This window comes from Ranitomeya imitator, chromosome 2 (genome assembly GCF_032444005.1).
Source record: "Ranitomeya imitator isolate aRanImi1 chromosome 2, aRanImi1.pri, whole genome shotgun sequence".
Taxonomy (NCBI): domain Eukaryota; kingdom Metazoa; phylum Chordata; class Amphibia; order Anura; family Dendrobatidae; genus Ranitomeya; species Ranitomeya imitator.
In genome coordinates, this window is record NC_091283.1 from 94743473 (window position 1) to 94770589 (window position 27117).

The 27117-nt window shown below is 41.2% G+C and overlaps 1 protein-coding gene across 3 annotated transcripts in view; it reads left to right on the top strand.

The window, feature by feature from the left end:
- Nucleotides 1–27117, top strand: part of AFF2 (ALF transcription elongation factor 2) — a 792369-nt gene that overhangs the window by 188504 nt on the left and 576748 nt on the right. For all 3 annotated transcript variants that reach the window (XM_069747042.1, XM_069747043.1, XM_069747044.1), the window contains 2 exons: nucleotides 11721–11841; nucleotides 18374–19258. In XM_069747042.1, the coding sequence (XP_069603143.1) occupies nucleotides 11721–11841; nucleotides 18374–19258 (1006 nt within the window). The remainder of the gene's footprint in view (nucleotides 1–11720; nucleotides 11842–18373; nucleotides 19259–27117) is intronic.

Below are 27117 nucleotides of genomic sequence, written 5' to 3' on the forward strand. Positions count from 1 at the left end.
TGGGAGGTGCCGGATAGAACAGGATATAGCTATGGATGCCCGACATTAATTGAAAATGGCAAAATACATTACACCAGAAATGTTACTCCACTCAGTTTCTGGTGAGACCACAGTGGTGCACGCTACTGATATGATGCACCTTTTAATGAATATGGCGTATCTCATCCTTGCATGCCCCTCGTTAATACTGGGTGTACAAAACACTAAGGCAGGTCACAGTCCATTCCTTCAATATGTCCAGGGTGTGAGGTATTGGAGTTGAAGCAGCCAAGAGCATGGTGCCAATGGCAAAGAACCTCTAATAGGAGACCATAACCAAGAGGTGACAGGCCGTGAAAAAATTTGTGGAGGAGCTGATATGGTCTCCTGGTTTACACTCAATATTCAGGAAGATATCCATAAGAAAAGATCCATTGAAACACGGCCAGGACCCTGTATTGTCCCCTGATATTTCAGGCAAGAAAGTATCAAAGCAGCCAGCAATAGCGCCTGACAGCATTGATAAGGCACCTAGTTTACTGAAGACACCATTAGTAGAAAGGCTATCTTATCCCAAAAAAGGCCACTGTTTATCAGATTAGTGGGTGTGTTTGGCACTCGGGTCAACTGTTTACCAACGCCTCTGCGCTCAGACGAAATCAGTGTGCAGAGCTGGAACAGCACAGCTTTATCCCTTGTGTTGTAGTTCTTGGGTATTGTGAGGCCACGTTCCCACCATTAGGAAGTAGCACTGCTTTGGATGCAACATATTTTTCACTGCATCCAAAATGCTGCGTTCTAATCACGCAGGTAAATCCGCATGTGTTCACTGAGCCGTACATTCTATTGTTGAAATTTCTGTTGCGGAGATTAGCGACTTTGCAAGAGAACTTGACATGCCGTGGCTCGTAAAGCCACACCGCATTTCCGTTTCCACCGGTGATCCGCAAGTGCACATACATGCATAGTGTACATAGGATTTCTAGAAATCCCATCCACTATGCTGTAACATCTGACCCCTGCTGGTTTGACCCTGCATAAATACGCAGCGTCAAACTCGCAGCAGTTCCCGATTGTTGGCACGTACCCTAACTCCGCTTTACTGCACTACAGCTGAATAGCAGTGTCAAAGAATGGCCACTACACGGTGTATGGAACTCATTGCGAGCTTACTATTTGTCAGGGTTCCCATAGCGCGTCTGCTACTACGTTCAGTAGCTTTGTCATTACCTCCAAAACCCCGCTACATGGGATTCAGGCATATGTATTGACCGGGTCATTGACCATAATGATACAGACGAAGGCGCAGTGGGCAATTTTGTGCATTGTTTTCGGATATATATGCTATTTGAGGCAGGAAACAAGACATGCTACATCAACTACTTCTTGCTGCCCACCTCAACTAGGCATACATGACCGAAAATGATGTACAACAGCGCACACTGCAACTCTCTCTACAGTATTGTAGTGAATGGTCCCACCGCTGCATACGTCTCAATCCCGTTTTGCGCGGGGGGTTCGAACTCAAGCTCCGATGGAGCCACAGAATGTAGTGGAAAATGCAATGTCAACCCTGCCTTACGATAATGTCTTACAAGCTCGGTAAATAAAGCGTTTCCTGCTCGGGGAACAAGGTGGCTGTAGTTCTGAGTACAAATCCCACCAAGGACAACTCCTAATTTTTTCTGGGTATCCATCTTTACTCCCACAAACCAAAAGCATACTCTACCGATAGGGGAATAAGATTGTGAGTCCCATTGGGGGGGCATTGACGTAAGAAAGCATAACAAATAAATAGTAAACTAGAGTGACACAGTCTTAACATTACAGCCTTGTGACTTCACAACATATAAGAGATGTACAATATAATAGCAAATAGGTAACAAGGGGTATTAATGTCACTTGTTAATTATCTTGGTTGAGATGTTCCTAGCCTAAGAACAAGCACTCCAGAAGTGTTAGCAAGAGCCATACAACAAAGTGGCACTTGTGTCAGCTGCATAATTAAATGTAATCAGTTTTCAACGGGGAATTTTTGTTTTAATAATGTAGCTGGTGGAGACCGCAATGGGAACATGTTGGCTACAAGGTCCAACATCCTTTAGTGGCTATAATTGGCTGTAGTAGTGTTTCCTCTCTTTGTAAGACTTTTAAAGTTCTTCAGCACTACTCTTCTTGTTACTGTGTAGTGTTGGAAATGATTTTTCACATATTACTACAGCTTATGAATTCACAGGAGAAGCTGCCGAGGATGAAGCACTACCAAGAACAGCTTCAACGGTTATCTCAGCAGCACAAATGCTTGAGCTTTTGGCCGTCTTTTGGGGATTTTTGGTCTCCTTTTTTTGTTTTTCTAAAAACACTTATTCAAAACTGCATAAAATAGACAAAATATTTTCGAGGAATAAAAAATAAAACATTCAAAACACATTTTACATTGATCGACATATATGCATGTAAATATCTTATATACTCCCAAAAATATTATTTTAACATTTAAACTGAAAACAATATTTAACTTTTTATAGAAAACAAATTATTATTATTTGATTACTATAGCGCCATTTATTCCATGGCGCTTTACATGTGAGGAGGGGTATACATAATAAAAACAGGTACAATAATCTTAAACAATACAAGTCATAACTGGTACAGGAGGAGAGAGGACCCTGCCTGCGAGGGATCACAATCTGCAAGGGATGGGTGAGGATACAGTAGGTGAGGATAGAGCTGGTCGTGCAGCGGTTTGGTGGATCATGGTTGCTGCAGGTGGTAGGCTTGTCGGAAGAGTTAGGTCTTCAAGTTCCTTTTTGAAGGTTTCAAACAAATGAAACATGGACATATTTCTTAGAAGTCCAAACGTCACGGACCGCTCCTGGCACATTAACCCCTGGCACCTGCGATCAAAGATGATCGCAGCGTTCCGACGGCACAGGGAAGCATCGCGGAGGGAGGGGGCTCCCTGCGTGCTTCCCTGAGACCCTCGGATCAACGCGATGTGATCTACCTACCTCCTCCCTGCAGGCCCGGATCCAAAATGGCCGCAGGGGGCCTTCCAGGTCCTGCAGGGAGGTGGCTTGCAAGCGCCTGCTCAGAATAGGCGCCGGCAAGCCTCCTTCAGTGCCTGTGTAATCGCTGAAAGCACACAGTGCACAGCAAAGTGTCACATCAGCGATCTGTCACTATAGTGTGATGTCCCCCCCCCCCGGGGCTGTGTAAAAAAAAAAAAGAAAAAAGAAAAAAATATTTACATATGTGAAAAAAAATCCTAAATAAATAAAAAATATTGTTCCAATAAATACGTTTTTATCTAAATAAAAAAAAAATTACACATATTTAGTATCACCACGTCCGTAACAACCCGACCTATAAAACTGTACCACTAGTTCACCCCTTCAGTGAACACTGTAAAAAAAAAAAAAAAAAAGAGGCAAAAAACGATGCTTTATTATCATACCGCCAAACAAAAAGTGGAATAACACGCGATGAAAAAGACGGATATAAATAACCATGGTACCGCTGAAAACGTCATCTTGTCCCGTAAAAAACGAGCTGCCATACAGCGTCATCAACGAAAAAATAAAGTTATAGTCCTCAGAATAAATCGATAAAAAAATAATTTTTTATATAAAATAGTTTTTATCATATAAATGTGCCAGAAAATGATATAAATGAGGTATCGCTGTAATCGTACTGACCCGAAGAATAAAACTGCTTTATCAATTTTACGAAACGTGGATCGGTATAAGCGCCTTCCCCCCCAAAGAAATTCATGAATAGCTGTTTTTTGTTCATTCTACCTCACAAAAATCAGAATAAAAAGTGATCAAAAAATGTCACGTGCCCTAAAATGGTACCAATAAAATTGTCAACTCGTCCCACAAAAAACCTCACATGACTCTGTGGACCAAAATATGGAAAAATTACAGCTCTCAAAATGTGGAGACGCAAAAACTATTTTTTGCAATAAAAAGCATCTTTTAGTGTGTGACGGCTGCCAATCATAAAAATCCGCTAAAATACCCGCTGTAAAAGTTAATCAAACCCCTCCTCATCGCCCCCTTAGTTAGGGAAAAATAATAAAATTTGAAAAAATTTATTTATTTCCATTTTCCCGTTAGGGTTAGGGCTAAAGATAGGGTTGGGGCTAAAGTTAGGGTTAGTTCTACGGTTAGGGTTGGGGCTACAGTTAGGGTTAGGGTTGGGGCTAAAGTTAAGGATGGGGTTAGGGTTGGGGCTAAAGTTAGGGTTAGTGTTGGGGCTAAAGTTAGGGTTGGGGCTAAAGTCATGGTTTTGGCTAAAGTTAGGGTTGGGGCTAAAGTTGGGGTTTGCATTACATTTACGGTTGGGATTAGGGTTAGGGGTGTATTTGGGTTAGGGTTTCAGTTAGAATTGGGAGGATTCCACTGTTTAGGCACATCAGGGGCTCTCCAAACGCGACATGGCGTCCGATCTCAATTCCAGCCAATTCTGCGATGAAAAAGTAAAACAGTGCTCCTTCCCTTCCGAGCTCTCCCGTGCACCCAAACAGTGGTTTACCCCAACATATGTTGTATCAACGTACTCAGGACAAATTGGACAACAATTTTTGTGTTCCAATTTCTCCTGTTACCCTTGGGAAATTACAAAACTGGGGGGCTAAAAAATAATTTTTCTGGAAAAAAAAAGATTTTTTTATTTTCACGGCTCTGCGTTATAAACTGTAGTGAAACACTTGGGGGTTCAAAGTTCTCACAACACATCTAGATAAGTTCCTTGGGGGTCTAGTTTCCAATATGGGGTCACTTGTCAGGGGTTTCTACTGTTTAGGTACATCAGGGGCTCTGCAAATGCAACGTGGCGCCTTTAGACCAATCAATCTAAGTCTGCATTCAAAAACGGCGCTCCTTCCCTTCCGAGCTCTGCCATGTGCCCAAACGGTGGTTCTCCCCTACATATGGGGTATCAATTTTACTCAGGACAAATTGTACAACAACTTTTGTGGTCCAATTTCTCCTGTTACCCTTGGGAAAATGCTAAACTGGGGGCTAAAAAAGAATTTTTGTTGGAATAAAAAAATAATTTTTATTTTCACAGCTCTGCAATATAAACTGTAGCAAAACACTTGGAGGTTCAAAGTTTTCACAACACATCTAGATAAGTTCCTTAGGGGGTCTTCTTTCTAACTGGTGTCACTTGTGGGTGGTTTCAATGTTTAGGCACATCAGGGGCTCTCCAAACGCGACATGGTGTCCTATCTCAATGCCAGTCAATTTTGCATTGAAAAGTCAAATGACGCTCCTTCCGTTCCGAGCTCTGCCATGCGCCCAAACAGTGGTTTACCCCCACATATGGGGTAACAGCGTACTCAGAAGAAATTGGACCCCAAAAGTTGTGCAAAAATAAATAAAAAATGGCGAAAAGATCATTTTTGTGAAAAAATATGATTTTTTATTTTTACAGCTCTACGTTATAAACTTCTGTGAAGCACTTGATGGGTCAAAGTGCTCACCACACATCTAGATAATTTCCTTAGGGGGTCTACTTTCCAAAATGGTGTCACTTGTGGGGGGTTTCAATGTTTAGGCACATCAGGGGCTCTCCAAACGCAACATGGCGTCCCATCTCAATTCCTGTCAATTTTGCATTGAATAGTCAAATGGCGCTCCTTCCCTTCCGAGCTCTCCCATGCACCCAAACAGTGGTTTACCCCCACGTGTACAGTGGTTTACCCCCATGTATGGGGTATCAGCGTACTCACGACAAATTGTACAACAACTTTTGGGGTCCATTTTCTCCTGTTACCCTTGGTAAAATAAAACAAATTGGAGCTGAAGTAAATTTTTTGTGAAAAAAGTTAAATGTTCATTTTTTTTAAAACATTCCAAAAACTCCTGTGAAACACCTGAAGGGTTAATAAACTTCTTGAATGTGGTTTTGAGCACCTTGAGGAGTGCAGTTTTTAGAATGGTGTCACACTTGGGTATTTTCTATCATACAGACCCCTCAAAGTGACTTCAAATGTGATGTGGTCCCTAAAAGAAAATGGTGTTGTAAAAATGAGAAATTGCTGATTGACTTTTAACCCTTATAACTCCCTAACAAAAAAAAAATTGGTGCCAAAATTCTGCTGATGTAAAGTAGACATGTGGGAAATGTTACTTAAGTATTTTGTGTGACACATCTCTGTGATTTAAGGGCATAACAATTGAAAGTGGAAAATTGCGAAATTTTCAAAATTTTTCACAAATAAACCCAGTTAATATCAAATAAATTTTACCATTATCATGAAGTACAATATGTCACGAGAAAACAATGTCAGAATCACCGGGATCCGTTGAAGCGTTCCAGACTTATTACCTCATAAAGGGACAGTGGTCAGAATTGTAAAAATTGGCCCGGTCATTAACGTGCAAACCATCCTTGGGGGTAAAGGGGTTAAAGCGAACCTGTCATCAGGGTTTTAGATTTCAAACTTAGGGGATGCTTCTAATGGCACATTACTGCTGATTACATTTTTATCGTGCCAAGATCTCTTGCCTGCGCCATTAGTGCCTGGGTTGGTGCATGCTCAGCAAGGTCCTGGAGAAACAGTGTATCGATCTGCACATATAACATCAAGGGCCTTGGCGGTGCTTGTGAGAGATCTCCGTAGAGACGGCAGGTCACTGAGACAAGAGTGACCTGTCAGTCAAAGACAGGAGACAGGCAGTGGGCGGGGAATAGAGAGCGAGGCAGGAGAGCTGCAAGTGCATTCTTCCACCCAGCTGCACTTGCAGCTCATTAGCATACAGTTTCAACTCTGGATTTCTCTGAAATGGCAAAATGGATTTCTACAAGCAAGGTAAGGTTTTAATCAGCATTAAAGTGCCTTTCCATACATGCCATTATCTTGGGGTATAAAATCCTGATGACGGATTCCCTTTAAGTGTATGTCTACCTTTATAGACGAAAGCAGTGTAAACAGGCGCACAATACTAAAACAACAGCAGTTAGAAGGCGCAGGCACCTTAGCCATTAAATGTTACATTACATTAATTCCCTCCGCTCGGTACGTTTACAGGATCAAATACAGGTTTTCTGAATCATAAGAACTTTAATTGAGTAGATAAAGAGGTCCTCATAATTATAAACTGCAGTAGGTATAACAAGAGGCTAAATACATAGCTGTGGTTTTAATTAGCTGGTGCTTCAAATTAGTAATTGTGGCTTCAGTCAGAAATCAGCGACTTTCTACACAGTTAAAGAGTCGGCAATGAACAGTTCATTCCTCATTATATCTCTCCATGTGAAGATTTCCGGAGCACGCCATGCTGAGCTTGAAGGGAATAGTCATGTATTCCACACTGGTTATCTTCCAGCAGCAGTGGAGCTCTATGGAGATTAAATATATTATCGCTCAAGATATGAGTATTAACTGTTCTTTGTAGAATCGGGGAAAAAAAATAGGAAACAGAAAATGAGCGCGTTTTGACCGTGGGAACGTTTGTTTACAGCCGTTGACTGCCAACATATTTGCCAGCTTAGAGCAACGTAAAATATGAAATTACCAATGAAATAAATATAATATTAGGGAGAAAATGGCCTCAGGGGCTGGTTGTATCAAGTCCTAGAATACGACAGATGCAGCAGAGCTTAATTTGTCAAATACGAACGTGCAATAGGAGTAAGGAGTAGTTTTACATGCAGATATACCTACTACATTAGGTCTCCTCGGCAATTCAACGTATGGTGATAAAAGAAATGCAGACTGTAAGATAAATGGCAAAGTCAGAGTCTGAGAGCCACATAATGTAGACCCTGATTCCAGCGATGTGTCACTTACTGGGCTGCTTGCTGTTATTTTGATAAAACTAGTGTTTTATCTGCTGCTTTTGTACCAGTTCTCTGAACACTGAGCTCTGTATAACCACGCCCACATTGCTGATTGGCAGGTCCATGCTCATGTACAGTGTACACAGGAAGATGTCAGGCACTGGTGGCGGTGGGGGTAGGTTTACAGAGCTCATGAATATGGAGGGCTGCCTCGCAGCAGGTTTACTAGTCCTCTAGTGGTAATTTGCTGATAAAATTATGATTTTATCAAAACAACACTATGCAGCCCAGTAATGGACACATCACTGGAATCAGGGTATCTGCCCTACAATCTGCAGCTCTCATTTTAGGTGGCAAAAAGTTTGTGGCAGATTCCTTTTAAGTATGTATGTATTCCCCAAAATAATAATGTGCTCTATTATAAAGTACACACATATATTAATGTATTCAGTTGTGCCAATAAAAATAATTTTTAAATCGTTTTGCTCACTTCAGAGCACAAAGGATGCCCCTCCAGTTACCAATGTAATCGTCCTGCTGTAATTCCAGTGCACCTTGCCGATCATGCTCAGTACAATGTCTCTCAGCTTCCTCCTGCTTGTATAGCTCTGCTCTGACTCCAGGACCGACACAGAATGTATTCTACATGTAGATTGTACTGTATGCCTCTGTTTTCTGTCTACTTGATACTTTTTCTGCCATGTATATCAATATGTGTTCTTACAAAATTGTTATCTGGTTTCTAGCTAAACTCAACTCTACTGTATTCCTCCAAAACTCACCTTGTAACAACTGGACAGTGTAGAGCTGAGGCGTAACGTGAGCTGCGTCTATAGCAGCTTCCTATCATTGATCTGTCAGCAGCAGCCAACAAACACAGCTCAGCAAGTGTCTCAACAAGCTCAGTTATAGAGGAATGTAGAGGAGGTGTTGGGCATGGCTAGAAATCGGCTAACGATGTGAAAACCCACAGGCAGTTATACCGATGTAGGTGACAGAAGATAATAGTGGCAGAGCGGGGTATTGTACCGCAGCAGAGAGTGAAAGAGGCATAAGGTGAATTCTACACTTAGATTAACTTGATGATAACTCAGACAGATGGGGCTAGTCATGAGTACACTAGAGATGGGGAAGGAGTCTGCAGCACCGAGAAGAAGCAAGGTGCTGCAGGGGAATATAGTTTTATTATTATTAGCTGTTAGTCAGGCAGATATAGAGGAAAAAAGCCGCAAAGTTACAAGATATAAACTCTCGTATGTTGGGCTTTATAATAACAATGAGAATGCTTTATTAAAAATAATGTGATCGTGTGAATAACCCTTTGCTTGATGAATTCAGTTGCTTTTCACACACACGCACACACACACACACACATCACCATCTTTTACTATACACTCAGTTTTTACCTATTACATGTAGAGATAATTACGAGACTCAGTGACTATCTGTGTATCTCTGCATGTAAGAAATTAAGTAAAAATCATGGTGTGTCAGTTTGGGGAAATAGTGAGTGATGGAAAAGTGACATTTGGCAGGCTGGACTGTTTGTAGACAGTGGTGTCTCATTGGATTATAGGGGTTATCCGGTCTAACATTGGATTTCTGCAATCGTTCTGTGTGCACGCACTGTGCGCTGCAAGGATTTGCTTGTTTTGGCGCCAGGAATGGCGGTGATGTGTGCGATATGCATACTCTGGGCTTAAGCCGTCTAGTAGGAGTGGTCTCACTCCGTACTGATGTATGGGGCGAGGGTGTGGCTGTTTAGTGGGCACGACTATCAAGTAAGGCGTGGTCATCTAGTGGGTGCGACCTCACTCCATACAGATGTATGGAGCGAGGGCATGGCTGTCTAGGGGGCACAGCTGTCCAGTGAGGCGTGGCCATCTATTTGGCGCGGCCTCACTCCATACAGGTGTATCTGTCTAGTGGGCTTGGCCATCCAGTGAGGCGTGGCCCTCTAGTTGGAGCGGCCTCACTCCATACAGATGTATGCAGCGAGGGCTTGGCTGTCTAGTGGGCACGGCCATTCAGTGAGGCGTGGCCATCTAGTTAGTGCGGCCTCATTCCATACAGATGTATGGAGCGAGGGCATGGCTGTCTCCGTGGGCATGGTCGCCTAGTTGGCATGGCCTTGCTAAATAAACTTTTATAGGGCGAGGCCGCACCAAATAGACGACTTCTGCCCGGGAGTATGCATTTCACATACTGTATACACCAATGTTCTGAGCTCAGAAATCGTTGAATGCAGTTACACAGAGAGTCTACAGACTTTTCATTTTTGACCGGACAACCTCTCTAATGCGGATTGTGTAACTCCTGTATCTAGGTTTTGTTTTTGTTCTCCAATTCAGAAGTGATAAGAGAGTGCCTTCTAAATATCTACAACAGTATTTGTCTTCTACACTTTTGCCTGATCTTGTTATGGAATATACGCTAATGAAGTTTTGTTTTTAGCAATTCTGGAATAAATATTTGTTTTGTCTACTCACGTGTGCTAGACCCCCTACTACAATACGACAGTATATGTATATTGTGTGCATTTATGTATATTTTTATTTACTTATCGGATCGCTCCAATTCAGATCTAACAAAGGTTATCTTGACTCAGAACATACGGGACTTAAATATTATGGCACTAAAAATAGTAATTTGACACCTATTGGCTTATGCAATGTTAACTTCTATATATCTGAATGGCTTTTAGGACCTAACAGTCCGCTATAACCACCACCGATAGACAGCATCGGGAACCTTTATACTATTATAATGGAGTGGCAATGAGTATGCACAACCGCTACTCCCTTTATTCTCTACGAGACTGCCAGAAGAACTGAGCATGGCTTTCTTTGGCATCTGTATAGGGAATGTGTGTAGCTACGGTCACTCGTGTAGTTGTTCCTGTGGCCCCATTCTGACAATCTGCTCTGGTGGGACTGTTGGGACCTCCACAGATCAGCAGAACAGGTAACTGAATATATGAGATGACTTCTATCTACCGAAATACCGCTTCAAGATATCTTGACCCCTTTATATGAGACCACTCTCTGACACAAGTTATCAGGATGATTTATTATAAGTCATGCTAACTTTTGCTACCTCTATTGTGGGAAAAAATACTTGTTAATATGTTGTACATATTGTACAAAATACATGCCATGGGCATCTGGTAGCCCGAATGAGTCTAGAAGGGTTCAGTGGGGTGTAAGATGATCTAATAGTGGGACAATCTTCTGGAAGTAGGCCAACCATACACATTAGATGTCTGTTGGCCAAATCTAATTTATCAAACAGTTATGTTTCTCGCCCACCGATAAACATGCATGATCTAAGTAGGCATTTATTTCAATAATTTTATGGAATTTTCTTATCCTTCTGGGGTATAACAATTGGACATCTTGAAAGCTAGCCTTCCCGCTTATCTTTTCTTCCAATCTTTACCAGCGAGGAACCGTTGGCTTTCCCCAAAACGTATTAGGTCGTAGGATGACACTGACAAAATTATTAGGGTCAGACGATGTTGATAAATGTGTAATACTAGTTAAAAAATGTCAGTGATTTCCACTTAGAACAAGCGAGTGAGTGGGACAATGTGTATGTAATTGTGGGTGTAACATTTGTGTGAACTCTTTGTAGCATTCGGAAGTCTTCATTCTTATTCTTTCCTTCCATTTAAACCTGGTTGTTTCTTCTCATCCACCTTCTCTTTTAGACCATTATAAATGTATGAATTCATAGGGTTAAGCATGGGCAGTACAGGAATAAATACAAGTCCCTAGTATATCCTGCATTGAGCAGGGGGTTGGACACGATGACCCTGGAGGTCCCTTCTAACTCTAACGTTCCATGATTCTACGATGATGAGGGCTGACAGTGCCATGTCAGGACACACAATATGAGTGATATGTTAGAAATATTTTGCATAATTTTTCCTCTCTTGTCTTTACCAGTCAATATGAACAAGACCGAAATGCCCTCAAGAGAAAGGAATGGGAACGAAGAAATCAAGAAGTCCAGCAGGATGAAGACCTTTTTGCCTCTGGATTTAATCTTTTTGGGGAGCCATACAAAGTAAGGCTGATTGATTAGATTGGAAAGATTCGTATTCTGTTATTAGGCTTGATTCTTATAGTTACCATTACATTATGTGCGTTTTTTTTGCCGATATGACCCATTGTGCTTTACTTTATTGTAATAACAGAAGAAGATGCAGAGACAAATATGTGACAAGCAGAGCGAGTTCCGCATCCCATCTAACAGAAAAAGAGACAAAGTCTTCCAACACATAAAAATGCAATTATTGATCAGCTTTCATTCTTGGGGTTTTAACACAGGGAACCCTACTGGATTTTACAATGGAATATCCTGTGTAATCTATTACACCATGTCATCACACAAGTGACCTATTCTTTACATAAGTCTATATAAAATAGTGAAACAGCCGTGTTTCCCAGAAAACTCCAAACTCATAAGAAAGTGATAACACGTGTTTTATAAACACGTAGAGATTTCAGCTCTGAAGTCTGCACAATTGTGAATTCAGCTTGTGAGTACAATAGCAAATGAATCTAATTCCAAGACAAGTGATGTGCACCATGGGGGAAATTTAGCACATTAATTAATCGGGAATTTTAGCTTCGTTTGTGCAAAAAAATTGTCTTAACTGACTTATACCATATATATTGTGTGTTCTAGACCAGTGGTACCCAACATTTTTAACTTTGAAAGCAACATTTAGCTCTGAAAAAGGGTCGCGAGCCACATCTAAAGCCCTCCCCCGAGTAGTGACATCTAGAGCTCACCTCCCCTACAGTAGCGACACCCAGATCACTTATTATTAGTGATGAGTGAGTATGCTCGTTGCCCGGGTTTCTCCGTGCAAGCTCGGGTGGTCTCCGAATATTTCTGCATGCTCGGGGATTGTGTTTGTAAACACAGATGCATGATTTGTGGCTGCTAGACAGCTTGAATACATGTGGGGATTCCCTAACAAATAGTCAATCCCCACATGTATTCAAGCTGTCTAGCAGCCGCAAATCATGCAGCTGCGTCATCATAAACTAAATTCCTGAGCATGCCGAAATACTTAGAGATCACTCGAGTATGCTCAGGAAAACCCGAGCAACGAGTATACTTGCTTATCACTACTTATTATAGACTAGCTGGTGGCCCGATTCTAACGCATCGGGTATTCTAGAATATGTACAGTCATGGCCAAAAATATTGACACCCCTGCAATTCTGTCAGATAATACTCATTTTCTTCCTGAAAATGATTGCAAACACAAATTATTTGGTATTATTATCTTCATTTAATTTGTCTTAAATGAAAAAACACAAAAGAGAATGAAGCAAAAAGCAAAACATTGATCATTTCACACAAAACTCCAAAAATGGGCCAGACAAAAGTATTGGCACCCTCAGCCTAATACTTGGTTGCACAACCTTTAGCCAAAATAACTGTGACCAACCGCTTCTGGTAACCATCAATGAGTTTCTTACAAAGCTCTGCTGGAATTTTAGACCATTCTTCTTTGGCAAACTGCTCCAGGTCCCTGATATTTGAAGGGTGCCTTCTCCAAACTGCCATTTTTAGATCTCTCCACAGGTGTTCTATGGGATTCAGGTCCGGACTCATTGCTGGCCACCTTAGAAGTCTCCAGTGCTTTCTCTCGAACCATTTTCTAGTGCTTTTTGAAGTGTGTTTTGGATCATTGTCCTGCTGGAAGACCCATGACCTCTGAGGGAGACCCAGCTTTCTCACACTGGGCCCTACATTATGCTGCAACATTTGTTGGTAGTCTTCAGACTTCATAATGCCATGCACACGGTCAAGCAGTCCAGTGCCAGAGGCAGCAAAGCAACCCCAAAACATCAGGGAACCTCCGCCATGTTTGACTGTAGGGACCGTGTTGTTTTCTTTGAATGCCTCTTTTTTTACTCCTGTAAACTCTATGTTGATGCCTTTGCCCAAAAAGCTCTACTTTTGTCTCATCTGACCAGAGAACATTCTTCCAAAACATTTTAGGCTTTTTTCAGGTAAGTTTTGGCAAACTCCAGCCTGGCTTTTTTTATGTCTCTGGGTAAGTGGTGGGGTCTTCCTGGGTCTCCTACCATACAGTCCCTTTTCATTCAGATGCCAACGGATAGTACAGGTTGACACTGTTGTACCCTCGGACTGCAGGGCAGCTTGAACTTGTTTGGATGTTAGTCGAGGTTCTTTATCCAACATCCGCACAATCTTGCGTTGAAATCTCTTGTCAATTTTTCTTTTCCATCCACATCTAGGGAGGTTAGCCACAGTGCCATGGGCTTTAAACTTCTTGATGACACTGCGCACGGTAGACACAGGAACATTCAGGTCTTTGGAGATGGACTTGTAGCCTTGAGATTGCTCATGCTTCCTCACAATTTGGTTTCTCAAGTCCTCAGACAGTTCTTTGGTCTTTTCTTTTCTCCATGCTCAATGTGGTACACACAAGGACACAGGACAGAGGTTGAGTCAACTTTAATCCATGTCAACTGGCTGCAAGTGTGATTTAGTTATTCCCAACACCTGTTAGGTGCCACAGGTAAGTTACAGGTGCTGTTAATTACACAAATTAGAGAAGCATCACATGGTTTTTTGAACAGTGCCAATACTTTTGTCCACCCCCTTTTTTATGTTTGGTGTGGAATTCTATCCAATTTGGCTTTAGGGCAATTCTTTTTGTGTTTTTTTTCATTTAAGACAAATTAAATGAAGATAATAGTACCAAATAATTTGTGTTTGCAATCATTTTCAGGAAAAAAATGAGTATTATCTGACAGAATTGCAGGGGTGTCAATACTTTTGGCCATGACTGTATGTATGTATGTATATATATAGCAGCCACATAGCATATAGCAGAGGCCTTGTAACACAGACAGTCACATAGTATATAGCACAGCCATGTAGTATATAGGAGCCACGTAGTATATAACACAGCCACGTAGCATATAACACAGCCCACACAGTATATAACACTGTCCACGTAGTATATAACACTGCCCACGTAGTATATAACACTGCCCACATAGTATATAACACTTCCTACGTAGTAAATAACACTGCCATGTAGTATATAACACAGCCCACGTAGTATATAACACTGGTCACGTAGTATATAACACTGGTCACGTAGTATATAACACTGGCAACGTAGTATATAACACTGCCCACGTAGTATATAACACTGCCCACGTAGTATATAACACTGCCCACGTAGTATATAACACTGCCCACGTAGTATATAACACTGCCCACCTAGTATATAACACTGCCCACGTAGTATATAACACTGCCCACGTAGTATATAACACTGCCCACGTAGCATATAACTCAGCCACGTAGTATATAACACAGCCCACGTAGTAGCGGCATAACGCGGTGTAACGCAGCCATTAACCCTGTGTGAGCGCTGACTGGAAGGGGCACTGACGGAGGGTAGGAAGGGGCGAATTCCCGGCCGGACTGTGCCCGTCGCTGATTGGTCGTGGCCTGCTGGCCGCTACCAATCAGCAATGCGGGATTTCCGTGACAGACAGACAGACAAACAGACGGAAGTACCCCGTAGACGATTATATAGTAGATACAACACCTGAAGCTTCCCCACAGTAGTAAAACCAAGGCAGTATACTTACATCCAGTGGTCCCCACTTTACCCTTATTCAGTATTCTTACATCAAACAGTCCCACCACACTATTGCCTGGGCTAACGTTAGGGTTTTTTTGGCAATTGCCCAGAGCTCCTACATCCTACCACAGGAGTTCAATCTGTTAATAGCATTAAAAACAATTTTAAAAAACACAAAAAAATACACATATTTGGTTTTGATGTTTTCGTAAAAGTCTGGTCTTTCAAAATACTAAGCAAATTTATCCAATCAGTAAATGACGAAATGAGAAAAAGAAATAAAACTGCCAGAATTAGTTTTTTTGTGGCTGCTGTAACAAAGCAATAAAATGCAATAAGAGGATATTTAAAGATCGTATCTGCTCAAAAAAATTCAGCGTAGGGTGCAAAAATTTGATAGATTTATTAAACATCCTGAACCGCTATTATAAATTTGGTGCATTCAAATTTTCCGCAGAAGCCAGTTTTGGTAAATTTGCCCCAATGTGTACAATATATTTGCAGGTTATTCTACCTTTTTAATGATTTGTTCTTATGTGGTTTGTAAAATTTGGCTAAATATAAACTTACATTTTGCTTTTGGAGTGGACTAAAAGAAAATACATTCACCTTGCAGATGTTTTTATACACATTTGTCGTAATGATGTGGCGCGGAGTCGCACCATTATTGCACCTTGGCAAGGATACAATTTTTTTTTATAGTTTTAGTAAAACTGGGTTTATTTTAAAGGGATTTTATTGCACCTCGGCTTTCTGTCACCCCATCGACCACACCATGGGCCCCTAGATCTATATATTTAGGTGCCAGGTTTCTCTTTGCCTGTTATATACAAATAGTAGTTTACACCCGCACATTAGATATCTAATGCAGTGAACAAAACATTCGATTTTCATAGCCGAGCTCAGGTGCAATATGGTAAACTGCTACAAAAAGGCACTTGAAATATTTATTCACCATAACACTTAGCAGAGAGCTAACCAGCTAGAGTCTCTATTGACGGTTGTTTTTCTTTGTGATAATGAGTTAAACTGTGTTCGAGGGAACAGAACAAATAAGCGTGTGTTTTAAAAAGTGCATCATAAGTCCTCTCGCTGTGTTCCCGGCACAATAGTATCCTCTTGTTTTCAGTGTGGAGGTTGAATAGAGGGAGCCTATGTTTGGCTGTTTCCCAAATGGTACATTGTGCAACTCCGTCGAAGGAGACGGCTTATAAACAAAGAGCGTATTCTTGGCTTGGCAAAATGTAATTTCTGCCACTAAAAATGACAAAACCTGGGGACCGTTAGTAAGTAACAGTGATTTCTCGCCCTTGTTCTCTCAACTGTAAGTAGTAAATATGCCGCTCTCGGGTCGATCTACGGAGATTATATAATTGAACGTAATCACAACCATAAGCCAATGTGCGCGAAGAAAGATCATTGTAATGACATCAACCATGGTTTGCTCGGAAGGTTTGGGTATTGATTCATGATTATTATACTAATGCACATGGCAGTGAAAAGAATCTGCCACCTTTCAGCTTTGGTTAAAAAAAAGAAATAGTAAAATATATGAAACATGAAAAATTAGTTTTTGTATCGTACGGTTGGATTATTCCATATCTCAATATGCATTTCCAGCCCCCCTTCAATTCTCCATAAACCAAAATAAAGCTTTGAAATGATCGCCAAGAACGTACGAGATTGCTTTATTTATTGACTCTCGGTCCATTATCACAAAAAGCTGACCATGTAAAGTGTCTTTCTCCGAAATATTGCGGCTTTTCTTCCAGTTCTGTCAATATTTATTCTTTCAAGATTAGGAAGTATTTACTAAAATTAACATTTACTAAAATTAACGTCTGAGTTGTGGAGATGAGCGGATCGTCTGCAGAGGATCGAGTTTGAAGTCCGGTCTCCTTTATTTGATTAAATAGGTTTGTCTCTCATTTTGTTATTGATGGCCTATTCTCAGGATATCAGAGGGTTTCTGATTGGGGAGGTACGACATCTGATACTCTTGCCAATCATCTGTTACCAGCGCCAATGGCAGCTGGAAGTTATTGGATGCTGTCAGAACACAGGAGCTTCGTCCAAATTATAGTAGAAGCAGCCGCGTTCTTCAGATTCACCCCATATTCAAATGAATAGGGGGCTGATCTGTAGTACCCCACCATTCCCACTATAGTAATGATGGCGCTGCTGTGTGGTGTGCCAGTTCCATCCAATAACTTCTGACATACGCCGGTAATAGCTGAACGACCGTGTTGCACCCACACCAATCAGATATTGATGGTTGTCAATAAAAAAGTAGTGACCAACCCCTTTACGCTCATATACGACCACACCAAAGTTCAGCTCAAATTTGATTTGGTTATAAATAAACAAACAAGATTTAAAGGGCCTGTTCTAGATTTTAACATTGATGGTCTATCCTTAGGTGTTTGTAAGTGAGTGTGCCGCCGGCGCCTGCATGATGAATGTAATATTTTTTTTCAAACAATTAGATGTGCAGTAAGTAAAATAGGGAAATAGGGGACAGGTAACTGAGGGATCAGCTACATGTCATAAGTCAGAAGGATGAATATCTAAGCACAGCACCACATAGAGACCCCACCCACAGTCCCGTCCACAGCCCCGCCCCAGAGCAGGAGAATCTCATTAACTGAAAACTGCAAATAAAGATTAAACAACAACCACAAGATGGATTTTATCAACCAGATATCATTGTAATCAGTATAATGGCGCCAACCTGACACTGTTTGTAGGTTACTCAGCACAATTCTGCTGACAGGTTCAATTTAAGTAAAATCAAATGACCCCAAAATTGATTTGTAGTTTATAAAATTCAGATTTTCCATTTGACTTACTGCATTAATAAAAAGAATGTTGTTGCTGTACATTACATATGTTAAAGAGCTTAGAAATATTGAAAATGACAAGTGTATTTTTATTTCTTTTTAAATGCAGACAAGTAAAGGAGATGCTCTTGCTAACCGTCTCCAGAACACATTGGGAAACTATGATGAAATGAAAGATTTGTTAACGAATCACTCCAACCAGAGTCACCTTGTAGGAATTCCCAAGAATTCTGTTCCTCAAACTCCTGTTGAAATAAGTGACCAGAACTTTTTCCCAGAACAGAGAAATAGGGTGGCACAGTGCCACCAAGCTAGTAGCCATTCTTCCTCCTTAATGCCTCCACCTTCAGGCCTGGGACCAATTTCTACTCTTGGGCATGAAGGAACTAGAAAATCAAGAACAGACTGGCCTCCCGGTGGGCATAATCCCACTTGTACTCAATCCAGTCAAGCCAACAGTCAGCCAAGTCGGCCCAAACACAGTGTTTCACATGATTTGTCACAGATAAGATACGAAGATCTGTACAACTGCCAAAATGACCAGCATAAAAGTGTGAGTGTAGATGAACCAGCTCCCGCAACGTCCTCTGTTCATTCAAGAAGACATAATCACTCAAAGACGCTAAGTGGAGAACACTCTTACAAGGAAAATAGTCACTCCAAGTCACCAGTTGATTTAGACATCTCCGTGCATGGCTCAGTGTCTCCCCTCCCATCCACATCTCTCTTATTGGCAGGCAATGGCCTTTCTTCTCAAAATTTTCTTCCAGGACTTCACAGTAAGACAAATATGCTTCAACAAAAGCCTACTGCGTATGTAAGACCAATGGACGGTCAGGACCAAGTTCCAAACGATTCTCCTGAATTAAAGCCACCAACAGAAATTGAAGATGGATATAACAGCCAACCATTCGGAGCCATATTGGATGGGAAGGTCAACGTACCAGTCAGCAAGAACAAATTGCCAAAGCTCAGTATCCCGCAAACGAATGAAGTAAGTGCTGATCCTAATCATATCTGATTTTATATGGCGCAAACTCTGGAATGGTGTCCAAAGCCTTATTGTGTGATATAATGTAATTATTGGTAAAATGTGAGCACAAAAAAGAATATGATGATATCAGTTCTAAGTAATTGTCGACAGTTCAGATTACATGAGAGAGTTTGCCAGTAGATCAGTATTTTCTCATTGATAAAAAGCCAAGAACTGACTAAATCTTTTTAGTGAAAAACTCAAGGATACAAAGATAATTGTAAAGTTGGCATCAGGACCATTAAACTGGCAGAGAACATGTTATTGAATTTTAGAACCTGAGCCAAACCAGGCAAACCCAACACAAATGTTACGAATAGTATCCAAATCTGAAGTCAGTGCCAACTCTACCAACCAGAATGTCAATCAGGGTGTCATCAGTATGCCACTTCCCAGGATCCTATAACTCCTCATCACTCCAGCACCACCCAGATGACTCCTACAGTATGTGCACACATTAAGCTTTTGTTGTAGAATTTTCTGCACCATTTCTGCATTTTTCGGCAGGAAAAATGCAGAGGCAAAAACTGCAATTTTTGCTGCATTTTTTATCTACATTTTTGGTGATTTTTCCCCACTCATTATAATGGGTGAAATCTGAGGCAAAAAGGCTGAAATAATTAACAAGATGCAGATTTAAATCTGCACGTTACAAATAATCGTGTGCATGAGACTTCAGGATTCTCATTCACTTTGCTGGCAAAAATGTGACGTGTGCACCCAGCCTTAGTGATCGATTTACATATAGTGTGTGCTGTTGCAAATTTTTAATGCAGCAAACAGGTGTATTTAACCCCTTAATGACCGACAATACGTCTTTTAACTGACCTGAGATATAAGAGGATAGCCTCCCCATACAGGTGACAATCCAGCAGCTGACGGCTGTACACTATAGCTGACAACTTGCTGCATCAGCCACGATCAGTGTTGGCACCGTCCAAATCTGTTTAACCCCTTAGATGCTGCTGTCAATAGTGACTACATCATTCTAAATGGTTAACAGAGTGTGGGGGCTTCCTCTTTATCCCAATTGGTGCCCTCAGATCTTGATTTTGTGGTCCTGATGTTTGCCATGGCAATTCAAGACCAAATATCGGCCTTAGAGTCTGATGGCTGTTGTAACCTGTTGAGAAGTTATCGACATTTAGGTGTTAAAAATACACATTTTCATTCCTATCATGCCATTTTGCATTAATTCCTGAAAAGCACCTGAAGGGTTAATAAACTACCGACATCAGTTTTCAATATGTTGGGGTGTGCTTTTTTTAAAATGGTATCACTTTTGGGGGTTTCCATATATATGGGACAACTAAAGGCACTGTAAACATGGATAGGTCCTTAAAAAAATAAATTTAGTAATTTTCCTTGAAAAAATGAAACATTACTGCTACATTTTTAAACCTCCTAAAATGCTAACAAAATAAAGTACCATTTTACAAATGGTGCTGATGTAAAGCAGACATGTGGGAAATATTATTTATTAAGGTTTTTTTGTGATATGACTATCTGGATTAAAGGGATAATCATTCAAAGTTTGACAATTGCTAATTTTTTTACATTTTTCTCAAATTACTGATATTTTTTTTATAAATACACACAAAACATATCGACCTAAATTTACCATTATCATAAAGTATAATGTGTCACGAAAAAATAGACAAAAAATCACTGGGATTTGTTGAAGCGTTCCAGAGTTTATTACCACATAAAGGAACACTGGTCAGATTTAAAAAATTTGACTCCGTCACTAAGGGGGTTTACAATAAAATACGCATAAAATCATGGCATTGGTTTACTCCCAGAAGTTGTGTGCAAATTCCTTTTAATGGATTGTAATAAACGGTGCCATTTTTGCTCATGAGCTTTGCCTGATATTGCAGCTAAGAAGCACTTAACAGAAAGGGACTAATCAGCAATACCAAACGCTAACCAAGGGCAAGAAAAAAGTCTCTCATCTGACAACCTCTTTTCTTTTTAACGCAAATAAATTTTTATTAAGTATAAAATCACAATTAACGTTTTACAACAATACAGGGATTTTGAAAAGACCTTCCCCCCCAATATATCCCAACATTACCAATCCCCCCCTTTCTCCCCATTTCGACAGCTCACGCTGTTCCCTTAGCATATCTTATACCGGCATATACTGTAGTATCATGTGATGACTCCTACTATCCTCTTATAAACAAACATCCCATCAGGAAAGAACTTCACAGAACGTTCTTCCCTCATCCCTCCCCTACCCCAATTCCAGCCAAGGCGTCCACAGTTTATCACAAAACCCCACTTTCCCTCTTTTCTGGTAAAGCCCCTTTTCTAGAGTAATGACATGTTTCACATATTGAAGGTATTCTCCTCGCGAAGGTGGATCCTCTTTTATCCAGTTTCTTGCTATGACCTTCCGAGCCATGTACAATAGTCTAGCTTGCCATCTTCAAATTGTTATCTACTCTTCTGTCCTCTACATATCCCAACAAACACACCACCAGTTCCCTTGGGACCACGCATCTATAAGCCCCCTCTATTCGACCGATAATCACCAGCCAGAAAGCAGCCAACCTCGGACACGTCCAGAGCATGTGAAGCAGTCCAGCATCGTCATTCCTGCAGCTAGGGCACTCCGAGTCAGACCGCAATCCGGCCTTCTACAAGACATCTGGAGATCTATACACTCTCGGTTCATCCATTCTAACACAGACATCCATGTTTCATCCTCCAAGTGGCCCAATTCTCTATCCCATTTAGTCCTAGCGCCAATCGGGAAACCCAGTAAATGAGTATGTAGCAGGTCTGACAACTTCTTTAAAGAGGATCTGTCATCTGATATGTCTATTTTAACACACATTTTTGGGGATTAAAATGACTGTATAGCATTTTGCTATTTCTTTCTTTTTCCTTCTCACAATGGCTAAATATACAAGTTGAGGGTGTGTCCCTGCCTGAAATTGTCCAATCATTGCCGACAGTGAGGTGACACACCCCCTTGACAAGTGTAATACAGTAACCCCCAGTTGTCTATATAGTCATACATTACTAGGAGGAATAACAAAGGCTAGATTCAACAAAAAGACTCTCCAGAATCAATATTTTTTGGCTGTTTTTTTTAAATAATTTGCTGAGATTATGACTTTCTTATAATGCACTTGGTTCTTTATTTCTCTTGTATCGCACATATGCTTTAATCCACAACGTCACTGCTGCCTTGTGCAAGGACGTTAGTGATCACAGTTGTCTCACTACTGACATTGATACAATCTCGTCAGTTTCTGATTGTTGGGAGCACAATATCTAGAACCCTCGTTGTCGGTCCAGTCAGTGATTGAAAAACAGGTCTCCCAAAAGAGGAATTTGGTCTCCAATTGCCCCCCTACCAGTCAAGCTCTGATGACATATTCTAGTAATATTCTATCAGTGTCTAATAAGACATTTTGTTTAAAAACTATGGACACCTTTGACATGAAAAGAAAGATTGTTACATTGTGGTTTCCTTTAGTTAATACAACTACAAGTTTAGATCTGCAATGTTATTTCCTTCATTCATTTTTGTGCCCTCTGATATGCACTTTGCGTCTTTGTCCAAGATTCTGATTTTTCCTGATGAGTTTCTCTCCCTGTAATACAGGCTGGATACGAGCTCTATGTGTATCATTACTGCTGCAGTCTTGATATGCTTTCACGTATAAGCACAGCCCCAATACTTTATTTCCCTCTCCATTGTGCTTTACTTCTTCTCTATAGCCTTTTTTATCTGTGCACCCCAAACAAGTTCAGAGAAGAGCTACCAGGATGGTGAGCAGACTGCAAACTATGTCCTACGAGGAACGGTTAAAGGATCTGGGAACGTTTAGCTTGCAAAAAAGAAGACTGAGAGGAGACTTAATAGCTGTCTACAAATATCTGAAGGGCTGTCACATTGTAGAGGGATCATTCTCATTTTCAGATGGAAACACGAGAAGCTATGGAATGGAACTGAAAGGGTGAAGATACAGATTAGATATTAGAAAAAAATACTTTTTGACAGTAAGAGTGATCAATGAGTGGAACAGGCTCCCACGAAAGGTGGTGTGTTCTCCTTCAATGGAAGTCTTCAAACAGAGGCTGGACAGACATCTGTCTGAGATGGTTTAGTGAATCCTGCATTGATCAGGGGGTTGGACACGATGACCCTGGAGGTCCCTTTAACATTCTATGATTCTGTGAAACACTTTCTTCCCTCTCCACTGCAGACCTGTGTACAAACCCCCTTTCTACTTCCTCCTGCTATCACTAACACTGAGAGAAGGGAGGGAGAATATAGAGCTGATAGTAACCGGGGTCTGATGAATTGGTATGGATTTTCTCGTATGGAAACTCTGCAGCAAAAAAAAGAAACAGATGAGCAATTTTGACGAAAACCATCTGAAAAGCTGCTTAACCTTACATTTAAGAACACCGAAAAAACATTGTTAAGGCGTACATAGCGTTTTAAGTTATTTTCTGGCTTACAGGCGATAAGAGCAGTAATTCTTGTGAATAAAACCTATACGACTGATACTATGAGGAAGCCCCGCGCTTCTTGCTTGGTGCCGCTTTGTTTTAGTAGGCGGCTAGGCTCACAGCGGTCAGGCCTCCACCGATTGGACAGTTACAGCATAAACCATTAATAATCCAAAAGTTTATGAAAGTAAATTTATTTACTTGCTATTTCCCAAACATACAAATAAAATAAACGCAAAGTGCTACAATGTAAGAAGTTATCGTTCACAAATCTGATTCCTGAGTGTCCAGGACTATATTTACCTCCACAATAACCCATGAGGAATGTTTCAGGCTTGTTCAGCCTAGATCAGGTTCTCCTCCTCCTGCAGTTATACAGCGTAAATAATGTGCCGCTCTGTTTTAAAACTCCATGTATTTATTAGCATTCCAGAGTGCAACAAAGACGGATGTGTTTCGCAGTAACACTCCAAATGACTTCTGAAGACTTTTATGAAAACTGTGATTTCTGGTTTTCCCCATCAAGTAAACAGTAAAGGCTTCTGTCAGATGGACGTTGCTGGTGGAATGTGCATTTTCTAGCGCCCGTCGCCCCTCTTAGGATGTTTATGGGTACAGTTATGGTGATGTATTTGTACAGCCCATAATAAGCTTTTAGCAGGAAACACTAAATTCATGGATGTTTGCAATGCTATGATTTTTTTCTGCATGGTACTTACATCAGCTTTGCTGTCTGCTTTATCATGTTTGGACATTCTGATTGCTTCCGTGATGGTAAATGGAGGGTCCCACGATTTGAAAAAATGGGGTGTAATTAAATGGCTACTAATTTTAGTCGCAGCAACTAGATCCTTAGGAATATTTAGAAAAAAAAATGTAGTAAAGTTTTAGATAGATTTTTTTCAGCTGTGTCCATACTTGGATGTAAATTATACCCCCTGAGGATAAATGGTCCTAACATAAGTGATGTGATTAAAAATTGTCTTTTATTGTAATTAATTCATATGATCAAACAAGTATAGCTCAGGTAGCATTTCTTTGTGACTTCTCTATGGGATATCACTTTCCTAAAGCTAATATGTTTCCTACCAAGAGTAATGGCTGCAGGCCACTAGATAGGATAGCTTTTCTCAGGATAATTATAGATGTGAGTTACAAGACCACTATAGCTAATTACAATTCACCTATAGCCTTCCCATGTTTCGCCATGACAGGCTTCATCAGGGGACTGAAGTTTAGCTAGACCTCAGTCCCCTGATGAAGCAAGTCATGGCGAAACATGTCAGAGAGGCTATGAGTCCATTTTAATCAGCGCTAGTGCTCTTGCAACTGACATCTATAATTACAATAAAAGTCAAGTTTTAATCACATTATTCCTTAAGTTGGGTCCATTTACCCTCGGGCCAATCTGTTAGTACATTTTCTCATCCCTAAAGGGATTTGTTAGACTCTCCGTTTTCCTTCATACTTGGATGTGAATTAGTCACTTCGAGCCTGATCTATAGGGTAGATAGAGCCAGTATGGTGGCACACAGAGCTTCATATACTATATAATGCCTTCATATGGCACCATGTGGTGGAAATGTGTTTCCTTAGAAGAAAGGCTTTTTCTGTCATTTATCCAGTTAAACATGCCACGTTTTGTTATATGTTTCATAAAAAAGCTGTGATATGCCTCAACTTATGTAGCATTAAATCGGATGCTCAGAGTCGTAACAAGGTATAGCATAGGCCTTCAGATATGTATGGGTGCCACAAAATAATGGCGTTCAGGAGGTCAAATATATTGTAAAATTTGTACTAATAAAAGAGGTGAAACGTATCAGTCCTAAATGTCCCTAAAAGTGACTGTAGACAGGTTTCCATATCATTTATGTTGACAATTTACTCTTTATAAATGTAGAGCTCCTAATCTAGACAATATCCGTCAGGAAATCCGCTCCCAACAACTAAGTTCAGTGACTCCCATCCCTCCCCTCATTGCCCCTGGCTCACTCTCCACATTCAATCCCATCACAGAAGAAGAAGTCTCCAAGCTCCTCTCCTCTTCTCGTCCGACTACATGCACTACCGACCCCATTCCCTCACATCTTCTCCAGTCTCTCTCTCCAGTTGTCACAAGTCACCTAACTACAATCTTTAATCTCTCCCTCTCCTCTGGCATTTTCCCCTCCTCCTTCAAACGCTCTATCATTACTCCATTACTAAAGAAACCCACCCTCGACCCATCCTGCACAAACAACTACAGACCGGTCTCCAATCTCCCCTTCATCTCTAAACTCTTGGAGCGCCTAGTCTACTCCCGCCTTACCCGTTAACTCTCCACTCACTCCCTCCTAGACCCTTCACAGTCCGGTTTCCGCCCCCTACATTCGACAGAAACTGCACTCATCAAAGTGACCAATGACCTTCTGACAGCAAAACGTAATGGTGACCACTCTCTGCTCATTCTTCTCAACCTTTCTGCAGCTTTCGACACTGTTGACCACCCTCTCCTACTCTTTAGGCTCCAGTCACTAGGCATTAAGGACACTGCTCTCTCCTGGTTCTCCTCCTACCTTTCTGACCGCTCCTTCAGTGTTCTGTTCTCTGGCTCCACTTCATCTCCTCTTCCTCTCACTGTTGGGGTACCTCAGGGCTCAGTCCTTGGCCCCCTTCTGTTCTCTCTCTACACGGCCCCAATTGGACAGACCATCAGCAGATTTGGCTTTCAGTACCATCTTTATGCCGACAACACACAACTATATACGTCATCCCCTGACCTTACCCCCGCTGTACTACAGAACGCCACTGACTGTCTGTCCGCAGTCTCCAACATCATGTCCGCTCTCTATCTGAAACTCAACCTCTCCAAAACTGAACTTCTTCTGCTCCCACCATCTACTAACCTCCCTAAATCTGACATTTCCCTCTCCGTGGGTGGCACCATAATAACACCCCGGCAGCAGGCGCGCTGTCTGGGTGTTATGTTTGACTCTGATCTCTCCTTCACCTCCCATATACAATCTCTTGCCCGCTCGTGCCGCTTACACCTAAAGAACATCTCTAGAATCCGCCCTTTTCTCACCATGGAGACAGCTAAAACCCTCACTGTCGCCCTGATCCACTCCCGCCTGGACTACTGTAACGCTCTATTAATTGGCCTCCCCCTCACTCGACTTTCCCCTCTCCAGTCCATCCTTAATGCAGCAGCCAGGGTCGTCCATCTGGCTAATCGTTATTCGGACGCGTCCGCTCTTCGCCAGTCGTTACACTGGCTACCCATTCATTACAGGATACAATTCAAAGTACTTGTTCTCACCCACAAAGCTCTCCACAGTGTGGCACCCCCTTACATCTCCTCC